At 36.8% G+C, this 14,829-nt stretch overlaps 1 protein-coding gene across 3 annotated transcripts in view; it reads left to right on the top strand.

Moving 5' to 3' along the window:
• The window catches only part of PPP3CA (protein phosphatase 3 catalytic subunit alpha), a 299,312-nt gene that overhangs the window by 259,347 nt on the left and 25,136 nt on the right, over positions 1-14,829 (top strand). For all 3 annotated transcript variants that reach the window (XM_060147635.1, XM_060147633.1, XM_060147634.1), the window contains 2 exons: positions 4,286-4,411; positions 6,854-6,928. In XM_060147635.1, the coding sequence (XP_060003618.1) occupies positions 4,286-4,411; positions 6,854-6,928 (201 nt within the window). The remainder of the gene's footprint in view (positions 1-4,285; positions 4,412-6,853; positions 6,929-14,829) is intronic.

Here is a 14,829-nt window from a genome sequence, read left to right as displayed (position 1 = left end):
TTAAGGAACATCCATACTGTTCTCCATAGTGGCTGTATCAATTTACATTCCCACCAACAGTGCAAGAGGGTTCCCTTTTCTCCACACCCTCTCCAGCATTTACTGTTTGTAGATTTTTTGACGATGGCCATTCTAACTGGTGTGAGGTGATACCTCATTGTAGTTTTGGTTTGTATTTCTCTAATGATTAATGATGTTGAGCATTCTTTCGTTTGTTTGTTGGCAATCTGTATATCTTCTTGGGAGAAATGTCTATTTAGGTCTTCTGCCCATTTTTGGATTGGGTTATGTGTTTTTTTGATATTGAGCTGCATGAGCTGCTTATAAATTTTGGAGATTAATCCTTTGTCAGTTGCTTCATTTGCAAATATTTTCTCCCATTCTGAGGGTTGTCTTTTCATCTTGTTCATGGTTTCCTTTGCTGTGCAAAAGCTTTTAAGTTTCATTAGGTCCCATTTGTTTATTTTTGTTTTTATAGAAAAATAAGAAAAAAGTTCTATTAATAGCCTCTTAGAATTACTGAGAATATTCATCAGTCTTTGTGTTAATGATGAGATCTTTGCTGCAGAAGTTTGTGAACATCATTTGGGTCTGGAAGAGGTCGTATAAGTTATCTGGATAAACCCATGTAGTGAGGTGAGGTAATTTAGACATAGAGACATTAAGTGACCGTGTGTCTTAGAATTCATGACAGAATCCATCTCTCGGTCTCGGCGCCTGGCCTTCCAGTCCAGTGCTCCTTTTTTTAAAAAAAAGAATAAATGTGGAAGGAGAAGGGTGAGAATATTGTGGAATACTGGAAAGTTGAGGCACTTCAGATTCAAACCCAAACTGAAGTTTGCTGCTTCTCATGTGTGACCTTGGGCAAATAACCTCACTGCTTATTTTGAAAATGCAAGTAAGAATCACTTTTGAGAGAGATTGCAAAGATTTGTGATTATAAAAGACCAAATATAGTGCCTGGTATAGAGCAGATGCTTAGAAAACGTAGCTGCTGTTAACTGGTATTATTTCTGCTGTTAATAAAAATAAAATCTGTAAATAGTATCTGCTTTATCAGTAGGCACGCAGATAAATTAGGTTGAGCCAATGTTGAATGAATAAATGCTTTGTCTCACCAGCTACAAAACAGAGCTTCTGCTTATCTATTGTGGATAAGCCTTGTCCACACTTGTGAATGTGCGTCCTATTTCACTTTTCTCAAACACGTATTTTGGCAAAAAGCTAAAACCTCTTTAATTATGAATACCATATTCAAAGTTAAATTAGTATAACAGCTGGGACTAGAATTCATACATTTATAATTTAGGAGAGAGAGAGGGAATGGTGGAAAGGGAATGGATTTGGTGTCAGTAGAAGCTGGGTTTGAATAGGAGTGATATCTTCCAGTTAGTTCCTGGTTGCATGATCCTAAGAAAGTCACTTCATTTCTTGACCTCAAATCCTTAGTTTATAACATGAGGGCAGTCACATCTGTTTCTCAGATTTGTAGTAAGGATTAAGTGACATATTATAGAAAGCCTCTCTCTTTCATCTGGGGTACTGTCAGTTATAACACTTACTTTCCTTCTTCCTACTGTACCAACCTAACACTAATAAAAAGTGGGGGAGTGGACTTCGAGGAGAAATTACTCTTCAAAAAGACTTAGAACCTTAGGAGATCCTTTTGAAGATGGGAGGATCCATTTCTGCTAATAATATGCAGTATTCAAAAATGGTAAAGACCTTTTGCATGAAGCCGGTGCTCAGGGAGCAGTTAGCAAAAGCGGGAAGTACTTCACCTTTCCCATCTGGCAGATCCCAAGTATTGATATTGTAATTTGCCATGAGTTTTTCATTTTGCATGTTTCTAATACTATGTGAATGTATCCTTAGGCCAAATGACATATCGCATAAATGATAGGATAATGCAAAGAAGAACAGGTTTACAGAAGTGTATGCGGGATTCAGCATTCCATGGGAAGAAGACAGTTAACTCCCTCCATATCAGTGTGGATTGCATTATCTGCAATTCCTGTCCCCAAACCATCTGTGATTCTGTTCCGTGGAACTGGGTTGGTCAGCCTGAAATATGATTCAAAGGAAAAAACCTCACTGTTCTCAAGTATGATTTTTGTTAACTTCAAGCTGCTGAAAACATCCACTTTATTATTCAGCTGCAATATGATGTATGTAGTATGCAAATCACAGAAAACTATACATCCTTCCCATGCTCTGCACTGATCAACCCCACCAAGATTCTCTTAGTTCTGAGCCACACTTTAACAGTAGCATTGCTGATGTGGAATACATCCAGAATAGGATAAGCAAGATGGGGGAAAGGCTCTAGCAGCGGTCTCATGTGAGGAAGGGTCAAAGGCATTAGGAAGAATTTTCTTGAAAAAGATGATAGGGAAAATACCAAGGTGTGTCCTTAGCTTCTGAGCATCTGTGCTAAGAAGGTGGTATATGAAACATAAAGATAGAGAGCCTGCTGTATGGTACTTGTCCTTACGGCCGTAGGGAGACGTTGGATATATACATATACACTTAGAATAGCTGTGATCAAAACTGAATAATAAATGCAAATAGAGCTGTAAGTCAAGGGCTTTTGGAATTCAGAGGAGAGACATCCACCAGAGGAAATCAGAAAAGATTTCACAGAGGGGATAGTGTTTGGGCTGGGCACCAAAGGATGGGAAGAATTTGGAAATTCAGAGGTTTCTGAGAAAACATTCCAGGTGGAAGGAAAACGCAGAGTTATGAAAGCAATGTTATGTTAAAGATATCGATAAGTAGTTGAGTAAGATATTAGTGCAGACATTCATGCAAAGCTCAAACCCAGTAAACTCCCAGGAGCTCTTCAAAAATGTATATTTTTTTAAGGGATATCTTTATGCATAGCAATCGCATGCTATAACATCTTCCACGTACAAAAGTCAGTCCAAAAATTAAAAAGTCATGAGATGATTAATTTTTCTATATTTTAAACCGCCAAACAAAACCAAGAAAAACTCATTTGACAGCATCTAGGATCTGTTCAATAGTTTCTGCTAATCATGCTATGATAGGATAATAACAGTAAAATCTTGCCAAAACTCAGCAAGGTACAGTGTGAGAGTATTGTTCTTAATATTTAAAGGACTGTCATTTAGAAACAGAAGTATACTTGATCTGTATTTTTCCAGAAGGCAGAACTAGGATCAGTAAGTAGTAAAGAAGGTTTAAATTCCCCCTGAGAATTTCCTACAACTTAAAATCGTCTATCCGTAGAGGAGATGACCCTATTAAAACAGGTAGCTTTTGCTTCATTGAAAGTATTCACGGACACCTGCTCACCCTGTGTCCCGATTGCTATAGATGAGGTTCTGAACCTGGTTAGAAGTGAGACTAGCTATGCTCTTAACATCTCTGCAACCGTAACATCCCATGTGAGTGTGTGTCCAACCTACAGATACCAGGCAAAGCAGAGTGAAGCAGGCAGATTGATTTTCCCATTTTTGAGGATGGTGCATCCTTTTCAGAAGTCAAGGGTAGAGTCAACATCGGCATATTATTTAAGGCAGGATTCAGTCCAAACATTTTACTTTATTAAGTCAAGAATGCAGTCTAATTTAAACTATTTTGTACAACTATTGTGAGTTGTACTGGAAAAAAGTGTGCTTTAAAAACAATAGATATAAATTCTGTTCAAATATTTGAGGATATTATTAAATTATATCACACTAACTTAGCTATGCCGCTTTTATTCGTGTCACCAGGTATTAAATAAGACTAAAATGGGGGGCTTCCCTGGTGGCGCAGTGGTTGAGAGTCCGCCTGCCGATGCAGGGGACACAGGTTCGTGCCCCGGTCCGGGAAGATCCCACATGCCGCGGAGTGGCTGGGCCCGTGAGCCATGGCCGCTGAGCCTGCGCGTCCGGAGCCTGTGCTCTGCAACGGGAGAGGCCACAACAGTGAGAGGCCCACGAAAAAAAAAAAAAAGAAAAAAAAAGACTAAAGTGTTCTTGGCTGCAAAAGGAGCTTGATCCAATTCCTGACGTTTGATTAACTATCTTATATAAATATTTGCCAAACTATAATGCCATTTCATGTATAGTATTTATACATTGTGCAGTTAGATACTACACTGAATGAAGTTTAAATCCATAACTAAATAAACATTCGTGACCAATGAAGCTGTTTGCCTTGATGCTTTGGAACTTAAGTCAAATATATAGTTGAATTTTCTTGATCAACTCAAGCCATGTGTAGAAGCAGAAATATGTGCTTGTGAATCTAATGTCCTTCTTTTTGTTTTTTTCAGCTGCAGTATTGAAGTATGAGAACAATGTCATGAATATCAGGCAATTCAACTGTTCTCCTCATCCATACTGGCTTCCCAATTTCATGGATGTTTTCACTTGGTCCCTGCCATTTGTTGGGGAAAAAGGTATGTTGTGGAATCCTGAGATGTTCTTAATAAAATGGTATGGGAAGGAAGGAGAGGTAATGCAGCCTTTTTTACCATGAAACAGTCAGAAAGAGAAACACTTTGGCCTAACCAGTAAAACTCACAGGCTTCACCGTAGGAGCAGTGATTTGAAAGTATGTCACTGTATATGCCATTAACAATATGCAATGAGTGGAATTAAGGGGAAATAAAAGAGGAATATTAGGATAATTTATATAACCTCATTAGAATAATCCAACCCTTTAAAAAATAACAGATTCATAGTTTTGATTGGCTTCAAGCTATAATGGCTACCTTCTTTTCTTACCCCTTTGCATTATAATTCAAAAGTATAATTTTATTTTATAGACTACTGGTCAGATTAAAAGCTTGTGATAACCATGCTTTCCTCACATTTCTGATGTTAATAATAATCATTGTACGAAAGTGATTAATGGCTACAATATTTTGAAACACAACATGTACAATAACAAAAAAATAGTTCATTTAAAATATGGTGGCCATTAGTATAAGGTGAGACAAATTTACATTTAAAAAGTTGTTTATTAGCCTGCCCCAGGTTTACAGAAGAATTGGCCTTTTCCTTCTTTCCTTCCTTCTCCCTTTATTTGGTTTTTATATTTTGACCTAAACCTCAGCAAAAATTTGGAGGAAAGGCCTGCACCCACTGAACTTGAGTTTTCAGTTCAGGAGGTTTAATGGTGATAATCTGGATCATTCCTCATGCAACATCTTGAGCATCACAGAGAAGGTGAATGTGTGCATTGTAATAAACATAAGAGCTTGCACGTGTTTCAGAAAAATGATGTCTTATGGGGGGATTTTAGAGAAAGCTGTACATTCTTCTGAAATATTTGTTTGTTTATATTAATACATATGTGTAATATATTAATATGTGTAGCATTTATTTTCCTACAGTCAATGTATTTTTTCTTTAAATATTCTAAAAACAATTAAACCCGAGAATCTATGAATTGTCAGCAAAGAAGTCTTCCCTTCCAACACCAAAATAAGTCAAAAGTAAATTTTAATACTTTCTGATAAATGTTCCCAGTACTACTCCGTGTCGCCACTTCCTTGCACCCATCAGATCACAGCGTGGACACAGAAGCACTGAGAATCCTGACAACTACCCTTGAACACCTTTCATTTTGGTTGTTTCCATTAATTATTCAGATTTTGAACATCTGTTATAAAAGAATGTATTAATATATTCGTGTACATAATTTACGTTTTTTTCTTTTTTTTTTAACTTTATATTTTATACTGGAGTATAGCCAATTAACAGTGTTGTGATAGTTCAGATACACAGCAAAGGGACTCAGCCACACATATGCATGTATCCATTCTCCCCCAAACTCCCCTCCCATCCAGGCTGCCACATAACATTGAGCAGAGTTCCCTGTGCAATACAGTAGGTCCTTGTTGGTTATCCATTTTAAATATAGCAGTGTGTACATAATTTACTTTTGATAATTAAACTGAAGCTCTGAGTTAATGTTGGCTCCAGTGAAGTTTTACTCTTTATCATATATTTTCAATGCTAGAAAAACACTGATTTTAAAAAGTAACTCTTGAAGAAATAGTGGACAGGCTTCTTTTCACATTCATGATAGAACCCAACCTAATTTTTTAAAACGTTCAATGCAAATAACATGTAACTTAGTGTAAAGTGTTACAGTACTAATTTTCTGTGTATAATGCTTTTATACAGCCCTCTTATAATCTATTTACTCAAGTAAATTTCTTATTAAACTTACCTGAGCTTCATTTGTAAAACCTTTTTGAAAATGAAGCTTAATGTTGTATATGTGTATATATATATGTATGTGTATATATATATATATATATCAACACATTCATTTTTTAAAATCAATATTCTCACAACTACCTCAAATATATTAGTTCATAAATCATCAGTTTTTCTTAAACACAAAACCACATTTCTATCACTATTCTGGGTTCTCTGGGGGACTAAAAAATTTAAAAAAGAGATCTAGCATTCACTCGATCCCTATGAACATAAAGTTTGTAATCTGGTCTAAATCTAGCAGCATCATTGTACAAATAAATAAAAATTCAAAAGTAACCATTTTCTCCTTCCTAGATTATAGTATATTCATATCCACATTTTTCTTTTGTCCACTGTCTATTGACCTATAGCTGGTAAATGTTACCATTAGATTTTGTAGGCATGAGCTAATAATTTTAAAAATATAAAGTCTGCATAGAAATACAAAGCCTGTTATCTTTTATGGTCTGAATTTTATAGAAACTACTTGCAGGAAATTCCATCTTCAATATAGGTAAGAATGTTATTGCTAAGCCTGGTCATTAACAGTGCCGGAGTCATAATTAAGGTTATAGTAGAAAATGTAGACTTTTTTTTCCTTTCTTTCTTTCTTTCCTTTTTCTCTTTAGTGACTGAGATGCTGGTAAATGTCCTCAACATCTGCTCAGATGATGAACTGGGGTCAGAGGAAGATGGATTTGATGGTAAGAGCCTTGAGCCTTTGTGCTAATGCTGTTTGCCAAGTAATTACTTGGCGTCTCGTAGGTAACCCTAAGAATAAATTTCTAAGATTTAGATGTGTAAATCATAACATACTGCTGAGAATGAAAGATATTATTATATTTTCTAGTTGCTTTGAAAAAATGCAAGAAAAAACTTGAGAGAATTTTCCCCTTACCCTGAAAACATAGTTGAAGCTGTGAACTACTTTAATAAACATCTTTCAGTAGCTCACATTGCTAAATGAGTTTTTTGGTTCTTTTAGTGAGGTTGTTTCTGTCAATTATTCAAATTTTGATGTCTATGATAAAAGAAGATACTTACACATTGGTGTATTGGTATTTATGTCAACCCCAATATTTTTTCATGTCTATAATAATTAATGAATAAGCTATGAGGTTTTTTTATTGTTGTTTTTTAAGATACTATTTGGTATTCAGTTACCCTTGAAGAATACACTTTCTATAAAAGACAAAAGATTCATGAGGTGAATGAAGATAGAAAAAATGATTCTGGCTCTTACAAAAGGACCCCAAAATGAATGGAAATTTACAAAAAAAATGTAGTTGGAGGAGGAAAGTGCAAAGTTCACTTCCATAAACATTTACTAAGTACCTGCTCTGCACAGGGCACTCGGGATTCCAAAATGCATTAAAGACCTAAGAAGAAGTTGCAGTCTGGTTAGAGAGACGGATGCGTAAACATTATAATATCAATAAAATAAGTAAAGGGGGAAGGTAGCAGTGGAAACTAGATATTGTGGCAAGTTTAAATTGATAAAATTTTTACCTTTAAAAACTGCACTTGGGTAAAATGAAGCAAGAATGTGGCCCTTTCCAAAAGTTACTATCTGAACAGCATGATTTAATATTTACTTGGGCTTAATACAGGTCACATCTATGAATGCAGAATACCTAACTCTGTAGGCAAAAGTAAAATAAAAGTGTCCGTACACTCATGTAAATAGAGAGTATATACTTAGGTAAATTTAAAGTGTACAATTATTCCTACCATCTCATGGTTTAAGTAAGAACTTACTTAAGTAAATATATTGATATATTTTAAAATATTCAGAAGCTCAGTGGATATTCTGTGCTTTATCCAGATTCTAGATGTTTCATATGTTATAGCCACAGTTTACCAGCATTAACTTTTCCAGGGTAGTGATATCGTTTAAGAGATATTAATCTTCCTAGTGGAAGATTAGGAAGAGGCTATATTTTCCTCAGGAAAGAATACTAATCTGGTGGAATCTAAATCTTAAAAGAATCTTAAATCTTAAAAGAATTAAAATCTTAAAAGAATACTAATCTGGTGGAATCTAAATCTTAAAAGTCAACAGACATTTTGCATGGCTTTCACTATGTTCCTGTTATTCCTCAAAAGAAAGATTAATTAGCATTAATGCAGTGATGCATCTCTGTTAATAGATCTCTGTTTTAGTCAGGTTTATTGACCAATAATTATAGTATAGACAACATATTAAATATACAACATATGGTATATTCAATAGAATAAGTAAACCTGCATATAATTGTAATTATGTTAACCCACTCATTCAGCAAATATATATTGAGTACCTACTGTGTGCTTCCAGGTCCTATAGCCAAAAGTATCTGCACATTTCAACAGTGCAAGTAGTATTACCAAGACCACCTCAGTGTTTACTTCACTTATAGTGAGTTCTCTTTATCCACCCATTCAGTCACTTACATGAAAGGATATATTTTGGAACTTCCTCTGCTTTAAAATTATTAGTTCCAGTCAATGTACTGTGCTCATCAGCAGTTGCTTTTAAGCTTGTTTATTCCAATGATAGGAGTGCATGTCCTTTTCAAGGCACTTGGAAGAATTTTTTCTTTCTAAGCAGACCAGTGAAATCTTACTACCATGCTTAAATCTTAGGTTAGTCCTGCAGAGAAACAGCAGGACTAAAATATGGGATTTTTCAGTTCAAATCTCACAAATTTACCCTCTAAGGAAAAAAAAGAAAAGAGAAGTAAAAGTTTTAATTAAAAAATATGTTTAGGGCTTCCCTGGTGGTGCAGTGGTTGGGGGTCCGCCTGCCGGTGCGGGGGGCACGAGTTCGTGCCCCGGTCCGGGAGGACCCCGCATGCCGCGGAGCGGCTGGGCCCGTGAGCCATGGCCGCTGAGCCTGTGCTCCGCAACGGGAGAGGCCGCAACGGTGAGAGGCCCGCGTACCGCCAAAAAAAAAAAAAAAAAAAAAAAAATGTTTAGGGCTTCCCTGGTGGCGCAGTGGTTGAGAGTCCGCCTGCCGATGCAGGGGACGCGGGTTCATGCCCCGGTACGGGAAGATCCCACATGCCGCGGAGCGGCTGGGCCCGTGAGCCATGGCCGCTGAGCCTGCGCGTCCGGAGCCTATGCTCCGCAGCGGGAGAGGCCACAACAGTGAGAGGCCCGCGTACCGCAAAAAAAAAAAAAAATATATATATATATATATATATGTGTGTTTAACTTAGAATATTATACATTTCAGAATAAATCATCAGAAATGTTCTTTAGTGCTTTATTTTAACACGGCACAAAAATTATGGACTTCCTCAAAGGTACTCAAAGAACAACTTATAAATCTTCCCAGAACTCTTTAACTCTTTTTGGAACAATTGTTTATTGAGAACATATATTTAAGTTTTATTTTTCCTTTTTGTGTGATATTATTTTCAGCCTTAGGATAAAGGTTCCAGTTCTCCCACCCTGTTCCTCCTGCAGGCAGCCTGCAGAGTCTGTCTCTCTCTGGGGGCTGGCCCTCTGCTCTGCCTATCAGGCTCCTGGGCTTGTGGTTGGCTCCAGAGGTGAAAGCAGGAATCAGAAGACATCAAAGGACTTAATTAAAGCACTTCCTGCTCTTTCTAAAGGGGAGCCATCTCTTGATGAGTCCTTATCAAACCCTTCTCAATATTTTGCTTAGTATCCAACTTCAAGCTGCAAAATCCAAGGCAGTAATGGTGCCTTTACAGCCCATGCCTATCTGTGTATCTTATCCAGTTGACTTCTTTGTGTTTATAAAGTCTATTGCAGACAGAAATTCTCCTCCTATCCTTGAGTATAGGTGTGGGATTAATTTTGCTTCTTTTCTATGTTCTGTCAGCTCCCCTTTACCACTTAACGGTGACAATGGCAGCAGCTAACACTTATGTGTTAGGCATCATTCTAAGTCATTTATATGTATTAACTCTTTGCTAATTGTACCTTTTGACCAACAAAAATTTGTAATTATTAACTATCATTTACTTGAAGGAAATTTTCTAGGTTATTTATGTTATCTCTAACCCTCAAAACAACTTTTTGACATAGGTGCTATGATTATCCCAGTTTTACATATGAAGCTAGACAGACTCAGGGCAGTGAGGTTAAAACCTAAGGTCACAGAGTTAGTGAAGTAATGGAGCCTGGATTCAAACCAATGTCTGCCTGGTTCTCAGGCTCTTGAACTTTCCACAACCTGTGATTCCAGTGCTTGAATTTTTTTTTTTTTAAACAGCATGATGCTTTTTTGTTTTTAACAGAACAACACTAATAGCTAAACTTATACTTCAGTTCGTTCTGTTAAATATCCATAAAATTACAAAAAAATATTTTTACATTATTATTAGGCCATGAAAGTCAAAGCAAATAAAATAGTTTTGTGCTACTCTGTTAACCTCAATTTACTCCAAGAAATTATGTGTTTGATAATGTGAAAAATTGTATTGTATCTGAGCAGACAAAGAGTCTCCTGGCTCGCCTAGGCTTCTGCTGGGTAGAAATCATGTCATGAATCTCTCCTCCTTAGCTTCTGCCTTACAAATAAAGGAATTTGATAGCCTATCTAGAAAAAGATCACTGTTTTATATTGGTAGATGGTTCCTTTATGTTGAAAATAAAATACTAAACTTCTTTTATCTTGAAAAGTTTTGAAGCACTTTAATGCCAAGTGATGTCTTTTGAGGATCTAGTTTATATGTATTGGGGTCTTTGATTCCTGTTTCCACTTCTGATTTTGGATGATAAAATGATAGTCTGGTTTCAATTTGGGTTTGTTATTCACCAGAACATTTCAAAGAAGGAAGAAATCCAAGTAGATGTATCTCATTTGGTAGTTGATTCTCATTAAGGAAGAAGACTCATTTCAGACCAAGGATTAGTAGTGATCCCAAAGTGTTGGCAGGGGGTTGGGGGGAGCTGACAGAAATCAAGCAATCTGCATTGCAGAACTTTCTTTACTGTTCATTGTTATAAAAAGGAAGTCTGGAATAGCAGTAAGCATTAGAAACCTAATGACAGTTTCATGAGTTAGAAATATTTATTTGGAACTTTCTTTAGCTCTAAAATCTTAGACTCTGAGATCACTTTATCTATCTATCTATATATATGCAAGTTATATTTGAAACTATGATATGTGATAAGTCTGGCTAACAGGAAAGAATTGTGGAGGTAAAACTGAAATCCTGTAGAATAAGAAAGGAAAGAAAAAAATAATAAAACTAATACATTTTAAGCCAAATATAGTTTCAGGCTGCCCTGGAAAGACTTAATATTAAATTAGAATTTATGTCTCTGTTTTCATCTAAGGAGCAAACCACATGGTGGAACTCTTATCCTTTATCCACATTTTTGCCTTATCCTAATGTTAACCACAGGCAAGTCACTGAATATGGGATCAGAGCAGTTTTTTGCATGCCTCTACGAAACCATCTAAATTGTATACAAGAAAATTATCTCCCATCATCTGCTTTGAATTATTAGATAATTCTTCAGATCTAATATCACGGGTTCCAGAGTGTCTCCCCACTGCTTTCTGTTTAGCTTTAAAAAACCGTACAGAACTTTTTAAAGTACAAAGTTGGGAATTAGTAGGACTAGCGTGGCATCTTATGGGTCCTTGAGGATACCACTATATAGGGTTCAGGTATATCATTTTCTACCGAAGCTGTATATATTTGCCATGATGAATGTTTGAGATGAATTTCATCTTAAAAATTCCCCTCTGCTTTGTGCCTCTGGCAGCACATTCACTAAGAGCCATTAGCTTAGAGCTCTTCCTGTGGCTGTAATTATTGTCATTTCTGAGCAACTCATTTCAGCATCTCATATTTCATGTTCCCAATGTGAAAAAAAGTTGTGTGTCTGATAATAATTGGCAGTTTGGGAGAAAAAATATGACATGTTAATATAAAAAATACAAAGAAATGTTTAGACATACAAAAAAAGAGCCCTCAGCAGCACTGTGGCGACATGATTCTTGTTCTATCAACTTTGAAGCATTGGTGAGCAGAGGAGTAACATCATAAAAGCAGTGTCTGAGAAACAGCAAATACTTTCCCCAAGAAAACGGGGAAAAAGGATTAGTTGGGGTATAATTTAGGAACTTAACTATTTCAAAGTTGAGGTGACTAGATAGGAACAATGATAGTGTTAATAATAAAAGGAAAAGGAGGCTTCCCTGGTGGCGCAGTGGTTGAGAGTCCGCCTGCCGATGCAGGGGACACGGGTTCGTGCCCCGGTCCGGGAAGATCCCACATGCCGCGCAGCGGCTGGGCCCGTGAGCCATGGCCGCTGAGCCTGTGCGTCCGGAGCCTGTGCTCCGCAACGCGAGAGCCACAACAGTGAGAGGCCCGCGTACCGCAAAAAATAAATAAAGGAAAAGGGAGATATTCTAAAGAGCTGGGCTTACAACTATGGTATCAGTGGGGCAAAGGGAACAAAAGTGGATTTGGACGGTTCAAACCTCGGTACCTAGGAGGATGAGAACACTTACGGAAAAACTTCATCCGTTTCAGGGAGAAAGGAGTTCAATGACAGACATGAGTTTGAGTACACACATGACTCTGGAAGTGCCCAGGCAGGATTTGGAAATGGAACCCTGGAGACTGGGGACAAAATCGGGTCTGGTGACAGAGGCTTTGAATTAAAAGTCACAGCCGAATCTACTAAAAGTCAAACAGGCCTCCAAAGTTACTGATGTGGAAGGAAATGTCAGAAAATTGAGGACCAATCTGTAAAATTATCCCTTCTTTATGAAACTGGAGAAAAAAGACAAACAAGTGAAAGAGAAAGGAGTGATGAGGGAGACAGCGTAAGAACCAGGATTGTGGAGCAGTTCAGGCAGCAGCTATTTTAAAATATTTGCACCAAATGCAGAAAAATTACTGTGAGATATAAGTCTGACCAGAAAACCAGAAAGTGAAATATTAGGGCATAACTTTGTCAGATAACAGATTATTGAAAAGAGGCAAATAGCAAACTTTGTTTTCATTTTATAATAGCTAAAATAGAAAATTGAAATCATTTTTTAGAAGGCCAAAAACTAAAATAAAATTCAGAGTACCCTAATTTTGATACCATGTAATATTTCTATCTTATATTTTTATTTCCATGTCAAAGTATTTATTCATGAAATATCTTTTTCTGTGTATTCAGTGGCAAACAAACACATGGCCTCTGCCTTCACTAAGCTGAGAGTCCAGTGCAATAAGGAACCAATTTTCAATATCCTGGTCTCACAGAGGATTTAGAGGCTTGCAGGAAGGGGTGTGAATTGGGATAAGATATTTGATAACTGAAGGAGGAAACATAAAGGACACCTTTCTCGTTCTCTTGTACTTCTGACAAGGGAAAGAAAAGCACTTTATGTATTTTACTGCTTTAAGAAGTATGGCCGTGTGAGAAATCCATATAATTTTTCCAGAAAATTATATGCAAAGATGGGTATCAGTTCACCAGTGTTAAGTTCTCTTATCTTTTAAAAATAACTCAGTTTGCATGATGTAATTGGAGAAAGGAAAGGATGACATCTATAAAAAGAAAGATTAGTCAGTATTTTGTAAAAGGCTTTGTAGTTGCTTGTCAGGCTTTTGTTAATTACCTTCCAGTTTATGGTTGATTTTTTTCAATTACTTAATATTTCAATGTGTAATTTAGAGGCTAAATCATTTTCGTCACTATAAACGTATCCTTGGTACTCTGTACCCTTTATAGTACAGGTAACTGCTTTTTTTCATCAGGGTTGTGCAATAAAAAGGAAACAAATAGTTATATCCAGTATATCATTAAAACTGAAACGTCTAAAAAAATACACAGACATTTACTAGGTACTAGGGTATGACCTCCCATCATATATATGGCCATTGATATTTTGGGGCCGGGACTATCAAACAAGGTACCTGGTTAGCCGTCATACTGTAGTCAGTATCATCAAGTCTGACTTATATGTGATTACAATAATTAAAATCTTTTTAAGTTGCCAATTTAAATGATACAGTAACATAGACATTAAAAGTACTGCTTTCTCTTCTTATTGTACTACATGATTTTGCACAAATGAGTTCTATTAGCTGGCATAATTTTCACGTTGCACAGAAGTGCAGACTTTGGGGCTTCCCTGGTGGCGCAGTGGCTGAGAGTCCGCCTGCCGATGCAGGGGACACGGGTTCGTGCCCCAGTCCGGGAAGATCCCACATGGCGCAGAGTGGCTAGGCCTGTGAGCCATGGCCACTGAGCCTGCGCGTCCAGAGCCTGTACTCCGCAACGGGAGAGGCCGCAACAGTGAGAGGCCCGCGTACTGCAAAAAAAAAAGTGCAGACTTTGCAGAACGAACTAAATGTTAAAAAAACAGTCATCTCCCTATTAGAGCTAATTGGTTGGATAATATCCACCATTGGCTAAAATGCTTGCAGAAAATAGAAGTTTATACTGTATTCCATAGACACCTGTACTATACACATATACAATATTCACAGTTTTAAAAATCATTGTTTTTTTGTAGCATTTGAGTTTTCCTTCAACTTATGGTGACATTGGCCAACTTATATTAAACATTAGCTATTGCATATCTAAGCATACACTTGGATTAAATGTATTTATAAAATTTATTTGAGAAGGAAGT

This window comes from Lagenorhynchus albirostris, chromosome 4 (genome assembly GCF_949774975.1).
Source record: "Lagenorhynchus albirostris chromosome 4, mLagAlb1.1, whole genome shotgun sequence".
In the NCBI taxonomy this organism is placed as follows: Eukaryota; Metazoa; Chordata; class Mammalia; order Artiodactyla; family Delphinidae; genus Lagenorhynchus; species Lagenorhynchus albirostris.
The sequence above is the reverse complement of the archived record's forward strand: the minus strand, read 5'-3'. Positions and strand labels throughout refer to the sequence as shown.